This window comes from Natrix helvetica (assembly GCF_964273705.1).
Source record: "Natrix helvetica genome assembly, chromosome: 1".
In the NCBI taxonomy this organism is placed as follows: Eukaryota; Metazoa; Chordata; class Lepidosauria; order Squamata; family Natricidae; genus Natrix; species Natrix helvetica.
Window position 1 is genome coordinate 260,719,844 of NC_138548.1, and position 15,524 is coordinate 260,735,367.

General features: G+C 38.3%; 1 protein-coding gene across 3 annotated transcripts; it reads left to right on the forward strand.

Annotated features, from left to right (window-relative positions):
• Positions 1-1,203: 1,203 nt before the first annotated feature.
• LOC309384326 (RING finger protein 11-like) lies at positions 1,204-13,515 on the forward strand. Of its 3 annotated transcripts, none has more exons than XR_014174037.1 (4): positions 1,204-1,408; positions 6,886-7,055; positions 11,900-12,519; positions 12,561-13,515. XR_014174037.1 is itself a non-coding variant. In XM_081937682.1 (4 exons), the coding sequence occupies exons 1-4, from the start codon at positions 1,283-1,285 to the stop codon at positions 12,069-12,071; spliced, it is 567 nt and encodes a 188-aa protein (XP_081793808.1). In that variant the 5' UTR covers positions 1,204-1,282; the 3' UTR covers positions 12,072-13,515. The 3 variants fall into 3 exon arrangements, 2 of the variants coding, with proteins under 2 accessions (XP_081793808.1, XP_081793807.1); XM_081937682.1 differs by adding an exon at positions 1,944-2,042 and having other exon boundaries at positions 11,900-13,515; XM_081937681.1 differs by having other exon boundaries at positions 11,900-13,515.
• Positions 13,516-15,524: the final 2,009 nt, after the last annotated feature.

Here is a 15,524-nt window from a genome sequence, read left to right on the forward strand (position 1 = left end):
AATTATAAAATTTGGACAATATTTATATGTAACCTAGATTACAACCTATTACATTAAGAGTGTATTGCCTTTGCAGTGATTAACATATGGAGCTTTAAAAGTTATAAAGCAAAAGTGCATAGACTGTCTTGGCAGTTAATATTTTAATTTTGCCAAGGGATCATGACTATTTGGTTTTGCTTTCTTAGGAAATAAACTTGTACATGAAAGTTAAAATCATATTTTATTTTCAAAGAACAAACCTCTACAAAATGAGAACAGTAAGATAAGAAAACAAAATTGAGTCAGAAAGTTTTGGTCCAAAAATCACTGCAAATGTCTCTAGAATTCCTCAAAGTTCATCAAAGCCATATTAAACAAAACAGGAAGAATGCATACTGTTCCCCCTCTCTCTGTGGTATATATATGAAATGACATCAAATCCATAACACTTCTTTAAGAAGGTAGAAGCTCAATCTAAGAGAAGAACACACAATTTACAAGAAAGAAATGCACAATGAGGGATAGAGCCTTCCCTTTTAAAGAATCTTAACATAAAAACCTACAATAATGTGATTATTTAAATAGACAGGTACAAGAAGCTTCTCCTCACAAAATATCAACAAAAACCTCTTCCGTCATTGACTGTTACAGACGGTTACAGAGATTAGCCGTTCACAAGTAAAAAAAAGTTCAGTCAAGATCCCAAGGTTGCCTGTTGGATGAGAGGAGAGTTATAGAAAACAGGAAAATAACTCATGCAAGACATTTACGAGTTGATGGTTTAATGAAAAGTGAGGAATGTACATTTTTTTAGTTAGCCACTATATGAAATGTTACCCATTTGAAGCATTATTTAAACCTCAGGAATGAAAATGTTTCTAGCAAAAATTTGTAATATAAGTAAAATATCGCCAGAATAACACTGTTGATTTGGTATTGTAAAACATCTCAAATACCAGGGGGATGGGAGATGTTTAGTAGCTTTATCACTACTACGTATAAAATTACATAATTGTTTTAAAGCAGACTGTTTACTGCATGGTGATGCTCCCTTATTCAGCACCAGCTTGAAAGGAAAGGAGGCTGAAAGCGAAGTACAGAGCAGCACTGTGCCTCATCCGTTTCCTCTCCACTCTCAGAGAACGAGTTCTTTATTGCGCAAGGCTCCTGGAGCCGAGAACTACAATTCCCGTCATGCTAGGCGAGGCCCTCTTTCCCAGCCGTCACTCCCCCCTCCCTCTAGAGCTGGTAGACGGAGGTTGGCCGGGCCGGTCCCGGCAGCGGCCCGGAGCGGGCGGGCATGGGGGGCTGCCTGTCCTCGCAGGCAGCTGATGACCTGTCGCTACTCAACGATTCTACCGGCGATGGGGCGAGTCTTGGGCCAGGAGACCCGCCCCCCCTCCCTGCCCCGCCGCCCCCCTACCAGGTACCGCGTGGGGTGGGGAAGGGAGCCCCCGAAGCCCTGGGGCTGATGATGCTCCCATGCCCTCGCCAGTTGGGGTCCGCTTTGAGTAGCCCGCGAGGGGCTAGCGTGCAGACGAGAGGGAGGAATTCGGGTGGCATTGGGGAATGTCGCGACTCGGGGGCAAGTAACGCGAGTTCTCCCATCATGGGCCGGAGCCATGATGGAGAACTTGACTCGATCCACACTGTGAACCCTAGGAGATAAGGGCAGATGTTGCTGCAGTGTTGACCCCCCCCCCACTTCTTACGCAAATTTCTACAAGGATGAATTCATTTAGCGGCGACCGGCTCTGTTGCACAGTATTATTGCCCATGGGTTGGAAACATGTTTTTTTAAACTTGGGGTGGGTTTAGAGGAGGCTTTTATTATTGTAGTTGTTGTTCTAACTCGTTCGTGAAAATGTAGACTCCAGAAAGTGACATCTGCTTTCTGTAACCTTCCTGTGTTTTCTCATTACTTCCTGTTTTCCCCCTCTTATTACCGAATACCTTTTAAGGAGAAAAATATGAAATATCAGCTGCATAGTGCTGTTTTTGTGCTACCAACCATCAGTCTGGAAGCTCCCTTGGTTGAAGAGAAGACTACTTGGGCTGCTGTGAGTGTAGGCTAGTCTACATTTGGACTGCTGTAATTACTCTCCCCAATCAGAAAAATAAACCCTATGAGACATAAATTAATGGAGTTAGGCTAAGTCATGGTCAATATTCTAAACAAAGAATTAGGAACTGCCATTCGGCTATGGAAAAACATTAACTTATTACAAGACATAGTAAATGGAAGGCTGTTGGGGTAGTTTATTAGAGAGTGCAATTTATTTTTGCGCTGGGGGCTTCCAAACAAAGGCCTAGTACTATGAAGCAAAGAAATTGTGCAAACATTCTGTCTTTTATTTTTTAATATATTGTATGTAGTAAGAAAAAAGGAAGTAGAAAATACAGAAAACTCAAAAGGTGCTTTTTCAAAAGGAACTGGACTTCATTTTCTTTGAAAAATATTTCCCTTCTCAGCCAAGAACCTTCTTCTGTTCTTTTCAGCTTTGGAGAGAAGCAAAATGTTTTCAAGGAAAAACAAAGTCCAGTTGTTGCCTTTTAAAAAAGTACCTTTGGGACAACCATGACCTTGATGACTGAGAACTCTCTGTAGACAAAACACAAGAAAGTTACAAAAGGACGCTATTATTGGATTTCCTGTAACATCATGAACGAGATAGGAAGAAAGACAACAAATGTGCCTTTAGCAACATTCTGTAGGAGAAAACCAAAAATCAAATGCCTCTTAATAATACATGAACAGTTTGGTTCATGAAGGTTTTTTTAGAGCTGGGAGGCTCTAAAAACTAATCTCTTTACGGTTTAAAATGTAAAGTATGAAAGTGAGGGCAGATGCTTACTAATATACACATTTTGTGTGTGTGTGTGTGTGTGTGTATGCATGCACTTATCAAAGAATCAGGCTTGACTGCAACTGCATCAACATACGTTGCTAGCAAATCTAGGTTAACATATCAAATGGATTGCACTGAAAAGACTCATAATCAGCATAACATACTCAACATACTAGCTGATTATGGGCTGAAAGGTATAGTCTGGAAGTGCAAAACACAATAAAAATTCTGCCTGGAAGGAAGTAAGGAAGTAAAGGAACAGCTACTTACAACCCTTACTGTCTGGTTGAATAAACGTATTTAATCTTTTTCATCTATGGAGGGACAGCTTTTCATTTAAAACTATATGTAGAAATGTAGGTGTCCAGAGTATGAGAAAGAATGAGAATATAGTAACCCTGCTAGATTAGGTCAAGGTTCATTTTAATCCTGCATTTCATTCAAATTAAGATACTCAAAAGAGCTGAGGTGGCGCAGTGGTTAGAGTGTAGTACTGCAGGCTACTTCAGCTGACTGCTAGCTGCAGTTTGGCAAGTTCAAATCTCACCAGGCTCAAAATTGACTCAGCCTTCCATCCTTCCAAGGTGGGTAAAATGAGGACCCAGATTGTTGGGAACAATATGCTGACTCTGTAAACTGCTTAGAGAGGGCTATAAAGGCACTATGAATCGGTATATAAGTCTAAGTGCTATTGCTATGCTACACCCCTTTCTGTTACCATTATTCCCTTATACGTGGTATTTGCAGGCATGATCCCCTGAGCCAGATGTAATGTTGAGTTTTCATAAAAACTGTCCTCCATGAATTTAGCCAATCTTTTTTCTGGGGGGGTTTTCTGTCAAATCAGTTTTTTTGTTTACCATTTGTGATTTCATTTGCTTCAGTCATGTCTTCAGTTGCTTCTTTTTCTATTCCCTAAAGTTCTAGCCCCCCCTTTTTTTGCACGGAAGATGTCAGAGGTCCTCCACATTTGTAAAAATTAAGTTCATTGCTACATTGCCTTTCATATAGGCAGCATACATAAGGCTCCAATCTACTATTCCATACAATCACAATCCTGTGAGCTGATTGTTGAGTTGAGAATGTCTGACCCAATATCCTCCATGTGAACTTAGTTTCTGATTACAGATAGTCATTAACTTATAACCGGTTAACAACCATTTGAAATGATGATGGGCCTGGGATGGGTGCCTTGTGATCCATGAAGCAGTTCTGGCTATTGTAAAATGTGGCATCCCACCACAACCCCATGGTCACATAACCACATTTCAGGTGCTTGGCAGCTGGCTTGCCATTACAATCACTTGCAGCTTCCCATGGTCATATGACTGATTTGCAATGATTATTCCTGGTTTCTGGCAGTTTTTGCAGATTTCTGGTAAAAAACACTCATTTGGGAGAATGGGTTTGCACTTACTGTCACTCACTTAACAGCCACCACACACAATGTTGTAAAATCAGATCTAAGTTATGAGGATGCCTCAACTTTTTGCCATAAATGAATTGTGCCTGGTATTCTGGTCTCAATTGTATTGTAAGTCGAGTATTTTTTTCTAGTTTTAGTATGTACATCTCAAAGTATCAGACCATAACTGTTCATGGGGTGCCAGAAGTAGATTTGTATAACAATGTTGGCAGTTTTATTTTCAGTCCATTTCATAATGATCCCTAGCATTACGTTTACCTTCTTCATAGGTTCAAACCCTGAATTCATAATCCCTTTTGGTTTTTAGTGCCCTGAATACTTCTGCATCATTTCCTATCCTCTAAGTAATGATGATTTATGGACAAGTTTAAAACTACCAGGCTCTTGAGGGGTCTACTTTTTTACTTCTGTCCTTTGGAAGTCAATCAGAATAAAGCTGGAAGGGACCTTGGGGGTCTTCTAGTCCAAACCACTGCTCAAGCAGGAGCCCTATACCATTTGAGACAGGCAACTGCCCATCTTTTCTTAAGAACCTCCAGGGATGAAGCACCTATAACTTCTGAAGGCAAGCCATTCCCACTGTTAATGGTCCTCACTGTTAGGAAGTCCTCTTATCTCATTATTGCTAAATTTACCCAAGAGCTTTTGATAAAGATCTCTATCAAGTTTGACTTGTAAGTGAAATTGGATAGAGGGGAACTGGAATTTAATTCATGCTACAAAAATCAATCAGAGATTGTTTGCTAAAGCAAATAAAGATCTGAAGCATGTGTTATGCTCCCAGCCTATTTTTGTTAAATATGCATACTTTGTTCCTTGTGAATGTTTAGACAATAAATCATTTTGATTTTATGTGCCACTATCTCCAGAGATAAATTACCTAGCACACATTGTTTGGTGTCATTCTTTGAATAGTCGGTTGAGCTGCCTCTGATTGCTATTACTTGTGTCTGAGAGCACAAGAGATTTGAGAGCAATTATATTTTTCTTTTATGTTTTCACAAGCTGTCACACATGCAGGCTACTTTTTTTCCAAAGTGAAGTTGCTGTTCTACAAAGGAAGAAGAGACACGGAAGACTGAGAAATAGAGAATAGTTTTATATGTTAGTACAGACCTGGCTGAAATTTGTTACAGCAGGATTCTCCACTTTTTCTTTACCACAGACCCCCTTTAAATACCTTTTGTGGCCAAGGACCACCAAGACTTAACTCAAGATTTAAATCATAACATTTTTGAAGCTTTCGTGGACCTCCTCTGTGATGACATTGGGGTCCCCCCAGGGGTCTGCGGACCACAGGTTGAGAACCATTGAGTTACAGGATATGCTAATTCATGATTACCTGAGTCACAGCTTGCTCATTTGCCTGGATTCATACAGTACACTGAACCATGCATTTAATTATGACCGTGGTCATATAACATTCAATGCCAAAAACTTACCATCCACTTTAAGCTAGGCATGAACAAATTGTGCAGTAAGTAGCAGGGAATGCAATAAAGCAATAATTCCCTTTATATTGTTCATAGTGGATGTTTGAAAAGAGACTGTACATATGAGTAAGGATTTACAAGGACACTTCAACATTCAGCAGAAATGAATAGACAGAGATGAATAAAGACTGATGTTTAAAAAGACCAAAACCAAGCCAGCTCTGTGGAATTCATTACTGCATAACCGTGCAGCATAGATTACTTTAAAAAAAGGATAAATACATTTTATAATCCCAAATGTTCAAAGGCAGCGGTAGTGTATGTCAGTTGTTTCCAGCTTATTATCTGCCATAATTATTAGGCTGTCTCGCCCATTATTCTTCAAGCCATGCTGGCTAGTATTTGTGGAAGTTGTGTTCCAACATGTCAGGTAAGCATCGAATTGGAAAAGGTACCAGATGTTGACTGCTAGTGTATATTATTTCTGATACTCTTGCTCTCTAAATTTTAATTAGTGATCATTGGATGAACTACAAAATTAAGCTGAATGTTGACTTCAAACAGTCCTCCTGAAATTCTGAATGGAACAGTACTATTTAGGATTTCTGTGTACAATACAGAAAATTTTGTGCATGCTTGTTATCTAATTTGCCTCCTTAGTTCAGAATAAAATGATTCAGGAGAAATGCCTAAAATACCTGAAAGAAATTGGGAAATTATCTTTGCATGCTAACATATTGCAAATCAAAATGTGTGTTAGACTAGTTAGAAAACAAGTAGGGGATCCACTCGTTACTGGTGAATTAATGGCCTGTATGATTCATAACAGATGTGTGTATAGAAAAAAAGGGGCTTCTGTGACATGTGAAAATAACAGCTGGCTGATCCTGTAGAAAAGCTTCGGACACTCATTAGAAAACTTATTTTAGCCCATCTGTCATACCACAATATTATCTTACAGTTCAGCCCTCTGTGTGTCAAAACGATAAATAGCTATATCTGTCAGTATCGGATTTCTCTGGATTATTTTCATTTGTTACAGTGAAGGCATGTTAAAAGGACAAGTGTTTTAATTTTTCTAGAAATCTGAGAGAAAAGGGAATTGTTGCTTGTATTATTTATAATTATGAATTCATGTAACAAGCTACTTATTAAAATAGCAAATGTTCAGCCACACTGTTGTCTGACTTTCTAGGATCACACTCCAATTCCAATGTATCACCCAACGCCTAGCCAGGCACGTCTTGCCACACAACTAACAGAAGAGGAGCAAATCCGGATAGCTCAAAGGATTGGACTAATTCAGCACCTTCCTAAAGGAATATTTGATCCCGGCTCAGAGCAATCAGAAAAGAAAATCAAAGAGTATGTTTCCATGCACAATGTTTTCAATGTATTTTGTAAAGTCAGAACAAATCTTGAAAGTATTATAGTGATTAAATGCTAATGAATACAAAAATATATATATTTTTAGTAGTTGCTGAGGGTATGCAGAAATGGCCCTCCAAAATGCAACAGGAATATGTATGGTTTGCTTTTATTTATTTATAATATTTGTATAGCTGTCCATCTCACCAGAAGTGACTTCGGGAAGCTTACACCTTTACTTGCTTTGTTTGTTTGTTTTTAAAAAACATCACTGCTGCCCTAAAGAAAAAACTGCACATGATATAAGGCAGGGGTATCCAAACTTGGGAACTTTAAGACTTGTGGACTTCAACTCCCAGAATTCCCCAGCCAGCATGGCTGGCTGGGGAATTCTAGGAGTTGAAGTCCACAAGTCTTAAAGTTCCCAAGTTTGGACACCCCTGATATAAGGATTCTGCTGGATATGATGAATTGCGCATTTTGCAAGAAATTGTACCCTTGAACCTATTCCCAAAGTCATCAATGCAGCAGGGCTTTATTATAGGTTATTATGCTAAACTAAGTAAAGTCAAATCATCACAGGTAGTTCTCACTTTGTGACCACAATTGGGAATGGCAATTCCATCAGTAAGCATGGGGTCGCTAAGTGTAAAATCAAGTGACTATGACGCACTTAACATTACTTTTTATTGGTCATTAAACAAATCATACCAGTCGTTAAGCAAGACATCACATGACTGCAACTTCAATTTTACTTCCATATTCTCCATTAACACTACTTGTGAGAAGCCAGTTGTGAAACAAATGAGCGGTGATCATATGATTGCTGTACACTGTAGTGGTCAATAATACATGCCGATTAGGAAGTGCCCCAGTGGTGATCGTGTTCGTGTGAGAGTCATAAATACAAGGATTGGTCAAAAAGCTTATTTTTACAATGACGACTAAAGAAGGCAGATAAAGTAAGTGAGAACTACCTGTAATGAGCTGCATGTTTCTGAACTTTCTCTGTAGAAAGGACATTGAGCACCCTTCCTCTGTTACAATTCTCATCATGGATAGTCAAAATGATCCAGAAATTTGAACTGTACTTCTTTGCCCTGGACCAGCAGAACAATCTTTATTTCAGAATCTCAGTATTACTGAGACCATGAAGAAAAATTTTATAATGGTATATTTGAAGTGGGGAAAAATAACTACTGCTTTTAGATATGCGTTAGCTTTGATTTCTTAGATATGAGTATACAGTAAATTAGGGTTTTTTAAAGGTAGAATATATTAACTATAGTAATAAGGACTGGCAACTCCATTGCTAAATGACATCATAAAGGATGACTTCATGTGACTTAACAGTTGCAGCAATCCCAATTGCCCGTCAAGCATATCACAGATTCCTATGGTCATGGGAACGCCATTTGTGATCTGCCAACTTTCCCATTGACTTTGCTTGACGTGAGAACACAGGACCAGGGGGACAAAAGGCAATGGCTGCAATTATGAGGCTGTGTTGTAAAATCCCTCTGGTTCAGCAAAGTCATATCTTTGAACGCTCACTAAATGAGTGGTGATTTAATGAAGATCACGTGTACAGCAATAAGTTATGTTCTTGGTTGCTGAAGATGCTGCCCATAGCATAGGCAATGCAGGTAGTCATCACTTAGTGACTGCCTCATTTAGTCACTATTCATGGTTACACAGTGATAAAAAATAATGACCAATCCTCACATTTACAGCCTTTGCAGGTCAGTAAAGCAAGGTCATAAGCAGAAGTGTGGTTTCACATAGTGACAACATTTAATGACTGAGTTGCCAACCCCAATTGTTGGTTATTTTATGTTAGACAATTTCCTAACATGTGAAACACCTGTTGTATCATTACTTACACATCCTAGTCAGGCTAACCCACTATAAATGCCTCAGATTACATTCAGGAAGAACAAATTCAAGTTCAAAGCACTATTTTTTGGACTTTTCTTAGCATCCAGAGTATTTACCAGATAGAGATGGTAATGGTGGTTCCTCATTTTATCTTAGAATGAATTGTTTATCAGAATGCCTTCTGTGGTGAAAGCAATTAACAGCCTGATATTGATGCTTGGATACCTCACAGAGCATGATCTCATGGTGAATTTCACGAAGAGCATATTCATATTATTAAAGCAACCTCCCCCTGGGAATCACAATCAGCAGGAGAGAGAGAAAATATTTCTTGTCTCAGGGCAACACTCTTAAAGTTTGAAAAGTGTAAGGGAGACTTTAGCCTCTAGAAGGCAACCCTCAAGACGCTGACAAGATTAATAGGATAATAATACAACTCTTGATTCAGCACTATAGGCCCAATTCCATTCCAGATCACTCCAGTAATTCTTTCCAGCCTAGATCCAGTCCTATCTGCATAAGACAATGCCAAGCAAGGTAACCCAATCATTGCATTGGCGGCTCATCATAAATTGGCAGGCAGAAAACCATTTGGCTTCCTATCAAATAACCAGCAGAAGCTATGCTAATGAGGTGGGGAGCCTAATTCCCAAACAGGTTAATGCAGAGATTATAGTTCCATCATAGTTTAGTATTGTCTACCAACAAACTGGGATTAAGATTGTAGCAATGCTTCCGAAGGCATTTTCACACTAAATTGTTGTCATATGGACAATGTTATGACCAAAGCCTATGTAATCAGGTAGGGTGGATAGAAATAGTGGGCCTTCAGAGGAAGGTGTACAACTATTGGAATGATGTCGACAAATCTCTCCATATCAGCAGAGATTACTAAACAGGGTGAGTCATCAGCGCTTGAATTAAGGAGAGTGGACCTTATACTGACATGTTTTACTACAGTTTAGATGAAGATCTCTCTCAGGTGACCTGTTCACAACAGTGAAGAAAAGACAAGTGAAATATTCTCCCAATTTTCAGAAAATAGAGCAGAGACTCAGGGTCCTAGTGGCTTCATGATCAGAAAGCCTATCTACAGCATGTTTGATTGATACTGACCCAAAACTATCCAGTGATATTCTAGGTGAATATACACAAGATATTGGGTAATGTTTATTCCATTATGGCCCAGGAAATGCAATTCTTATCCAAAAGGGGGTGAGTATTGATTGCCTATGGCATCTCTTGAAAACATGCTAGCATTTGAAGTTGATTACCTAGTCACAGACTGGCTACAATTTAACTTCAAGAAATTTATGACGAATCTGTCAATTTATTTGGTATGCTTTAAGCTAGTGGCGTAAAAGGGTTGTACTAACAGCACAAATCCCAGAACTACTGAAATTCATACAAAGGTGACCGAGAGGGGTTCTTCATGTACTCTATTAGTCCAAGATGTGCTAAGACTGGGCTCCTGTTTCATGCCTAAAGTCAATTCCAAATTTCACCAGGCACAAAAAAACTGTACCCCCAATTTTTCTGCCCAGACCTTTCTACTCTAACTAACTAAACTAAAATATCCCTAAACTCAAATATCAACAGAAGAAAATACATGTACCTCAGGCTAGAACTGTGGGGTCCTTGATGATCTCTCATCTCGATTCCTTGCTTGCAGACATTTCATTACCTGACTAGGTAACATCAGTGCTAGTGAGACTGGGATTTGCTCCTCTTCATATATAGTAGCTTGCCCTGCCAATGTTGATGGGGGTGAAATGGTAGGTAGGACAGACAGGCAAGAGACTAATGGAGCACATCCATGAACACCAACTAGCAGTCAGAAGACACAATGAAAATGCCTTAATCTCACAACATACTACCAAACTCAAGCATAGTTTCAATTGAGAAACTGAGCATTCTAGATCAAAAACACTAAGGAATTCCTGGAAGCTTGATATTCAGACAAATCAGCCATCAGTAGACATATAGAGATAAACCACTTTTACACAGAAAACAAAAGAGGCATTAAAAAGGAAACAAAAAGACTAGAAAACATCCTCTCCAGCAACCACTACCCAAATAAGCAGAGATTAACACCAAGCAAACAAGCAGAAAATAATATCCAAATTGAGGAACTACCATGGAGAAAACCACACCCCCCAACAACACTAGCAGAACAAGCTATTGATATAGGGTAAATAAGGCAAACCCTACACTTGCTAGCACTGATGATGTTACCTAGTAGGATAGCAAAATATTTGCAAGTAAACAACCAAACTCAGACAGCAACATAACACAAAGTAGCTGTATGCAGGGAAGAGCACTAAAAGTATAACTCAAACTTACTTTACTAATATAGATCAATAGCCAATTTGCTTCCTATAAAATAGGAATTTTGGAGTGACAAGTTAAACAGTCCATCATCCATCAGTTAGTAGGCTAGAGTACATTGCTCAGGCATTTATAGCCAGCAAGAAGTCAGTCCATTCTGGCATCACAGCACAATCTGTTGGGTGATACCTGCATCAACAATCTTAATTGCTGTTTTGGATAGGACAATTTGTGGTTATTGTGACATTGATATCAAGAATGGGATAGGAGTAGATTAAACCAGTGATATTCTGATCTCCTGACTAACAGAATAAACTAGAGATCAGGAACTCTAATAACATGTTAAAATCTTCATTCTTTGTGTGCAATTTTTTTCGAGTCTAGAACATGTGTCTTATACATGAAAGAATACAATTCTTGCAAGTTTCCACTTGGAAAAAATAACACAGGGAAACGTTTAAATATCACAAATTCAGTGCAGGAGGCTGATATACTTTTAAAAGCTCAGTGTATGGCAAAACAATATAGCAACTAGTCTTTTGCAGTTTCTATTTTGCAGCAGAAAATGGAAGCAAGTTGGCCTGGTAACCATCTTGCAACCTTTGTATTAGCAGTTTCTCTTTTTACTTCTCCAGGTGTGTAATCTGTATGCTGGATTTTGTATATGGAGATCCCATCCGATTCCTGCCTTGCCTACACATCTACCATGTAAACTGCATTGATGACTGGCTGATGCGATCATTCACATGTCCTTCTTGCATGGAGCCAGTTGATGCTGCTCTGCTCTCCTCCTATGAGACTAACTGAGGTGGCTTTGAGCCCTGCTCTCGTTCATGCTTCCAGGCTGTGGATATATTGGGGGCCTGGGATGTGGGACATTATTTGCACAATTCTGGGGTACACCAAAGAAACCGGTCCCAGCCCCTACGGACACATGCAGCCATGCTGGCTGTACTAAAGGATGATTTGTGCCATATTTTGAGTGTTGCATCCAGTGTAAAGGGGGGGGGGGTGTTTGGAAGGAAACGGAATGGCAGAACTAAAACTTTCCTTCCACTCTACTCAGTTGTTTTGTAGAAAATCAAGATTGTTCTTTGACCCAATTATCTACCCTCATACCTTTACAAGTCCCTGTTAAGCTATTGAGTACAGTTGTAGGAAACTGTAGAATTCTAACTTGTTAATGAAAGAGAAAGCTGTTTAAAGCTGATGCTGAAGATCTCTTAAGATTTTACAAATTAAGAGAAATTCTAAGGCTATTATACCAGCTTGGGTCAATTCATGAGAAATTCTAAGGCTGTTATACCAACTTGGGTTCAGTTCATGGGTAAAAAGAATTTAATGTACAAAAACCCCCAGGAATTTTATGTTTGGGCCACTATTGAAAATTCATATATCAGTACAAGTACACAATGCAGAAAACAAGCCTTAGAAGCTAGTTAGCTACCTGTCTAGGGTAGCATGAAGCCGTAATATTTGCTAGGGAAGGAGACTGAACCTGTTCTTGTTGCTTTTGGAAGTGCTTCTTTTGAAATATATATATATTTAGTTAAGAGAAAAGGATGCCATTTCCTTGCTCTTTTTTTCTCCATCAAATAGTTTTATCTATTTTGAAGACGTATATGGTGCCTCTTCTCAAACCCCCGTAGGGCAGATTCTCCATCTAATATTTATTCACCAGACTGGAAGAAAGTCACACGGATTAATATATTTTGAAAGCAATAGTTTGTTTCACTCAATCTTCATTTGGGTGAAGTTCACTGGAAGGAGCAGGGATAGTCTAAATGCAGATTATTTGTCACAATGTGAAATTTCTGCCTTTCTACTATATGAAAAAAGTGTTGACATTTAGATATATATATATATATAGCTTGTTTAAAGTGAGAAATATTTTTATGGAAAGTTTATGATTCAGTTTGGTAAGATCCTTTCAGATGTTGGTTGTGAGTTAAAGCATCCATATATTCTGAAGAGTGAAGAAATGTTTATTTGTAGGCAATCTACTATTTGTCTTACATAAAAGAAGATTTTGTCCCATAAGAACCTGTTAAGGCAGGCTGTTACTATGATGCAGCAAAGCCAACATGTGAAAAGGCTTTCCTAAATCATATTGTTTATTGCCTTGCAAGTACAGAAATGTGAAAGTGCTTTTCTGATTATGTATTGTCCATAGCAAAGATCTAGTGCTTGAAAGATTTTAAAAAATCGGATGTACATTGCATTGAAATGGAAAATAAATAGATTATCAGCAGTGCCTTCTAAAGTACATACATTGGCCAAGGTGACTGTAGAAAACTTTTCTATTTTAGTGAATGTGAGTAGAACCAGATAATGTGGTACTCTGAATTAATTTATCATTGATTCAGTTTTTTCTTTTACCTTTAATAGAATTAGAAATTAGTTGTCATTGTTGCAATCAAGCTTGATTCTATACAGTAGTAGGAACTGCTCTTGCTCTTGTACGGCCCTTCTGAATGGAACTCCCAACAGACCTACAGTATTGTAAGGATTCTTAGAAATTGAAATTTGGCCACAAGAAAGTCACACTGGGTTTGGGAATCAAGTCATATCTGTTTTCTAAACCATACTACAAATAATCTTTTATTTGCAATTCCAAAACTGGCAGGGAAGAAACATCTCAATGCGTCAAACGATGATTTGGCCATGAGAAGACAATACAGAAAATTTAAGAAACAAATAGGGAAAAGACTAGATATCAGTTTAAGGCAAAAATTATTAATTTCTTTGGGGCTTCTTGTCAACAATATCTTATCCTTCCCCTTTATTCTGTTTTCTCATTCACACAGCCATTAACCCCCCACCCCACCCCAATGAAACACAGTGAAGGACTCCAACCTTTCTAGCTCCGTGGACCTGCGGTAGGTGGGGGCAATGGTTTCGCACTCATTTGACTGCTGCTTCCATGGTCTGATTGCTAATAAGCCACGAATTGGCAGTGGTCTGCAGACTAGGGGTTGGGGATCCATTTTAAAGTACATTTCTTTGAAAGTCCTTGTCCCATGTTATCTCATACCTTGGTATTGCTTGTATCTTCATTTTGAAGTTCACCATGAAAAAAGTGGCAGAAGTAAAGATGGAGCTCACTAATTAAGTTACTGGTGTACTCTGGCCAGCATGCTCTGTTGCGTATTAGTATCTCATTGCTGTTTAGAGATATGGGAAATATTAGGATTGCTTCATGCAGGCCATCAAAATCTGTATTTAGTAAATCATAATACTGAGGAAAATAACATGGCATACATCTTTCATGCCAAGCACAGTTTCCTAAAGGGCACAATATTATGCCAAACATTTCACTTCATCTATGAATTCTCTTAAGCCACTCAGGACATTGAAGCAGGCAATATATAAGTAACTTTAAAAGTGGCATAGCTTCTTTCAAGACATGGGATCACTATCTCCAATGCTGCATGTAAGCCCCTACCTTACTGGTTTGGAAAATCAAAAAGAAGAAGGGGGAGAAAAAACAGACTTTTTTTTTTCTTTACAGAAGAAAGTTTTTTTCTTTACAGGAATATGGTCTGCTATAAGGGACTATCACTGAAGAAGTGGTGCCAATCACTTCTTTTTTTCTATCCCAAAGAATCACTTGGTAAGGTAAATTGCTCTATTTAACTCATAAAAAGATAAAATCCACACAAGAGAGGGTCAATTTCATGCAGCTAATATGACTGATTAAACCTAGTAATATAACCCAAAATTGTAACTCTTGATGTGAAAATAGCTTGGGCAGAAATGAAATTATTTATGAATAGCAGTGACCAACATTTAGTAAAAGACAATACAAAGTACATGCAATAGTCAAAGAACCTCTGGAAAATATGAGCAACCGCTTGTGTACTGTGAAAGGAACTGTTTCATGCTCCACTTACTATGGTTTTTACCTGTTCCATTAACTATTTTTTTTCAAAAACATGGTAAATATAACTCAGAAAAGGGCACATGCATCTTGTTTTTTTCATTGTAACTGAAAGCAAAATACAACTTTTCACTAATTTATAGATAGAAGTGCCGTTTTTTTCCCATTATGTAATTATAGCTATGTTTATGCAATATGGTAAGCTTTAACATGAGTTGTCTCATTTGGGCTTAGCACAATGCATGAACATAGTAGTGTCTATGCATGTGCAAACCATGACAGTTTAGAAATAAACTTCTTGGTTGCACTATTACAATAAGAAAATGAATCCATTTTCTCTAACTTTATATTGCATATTTATGGAAAACAATTCTAATCAT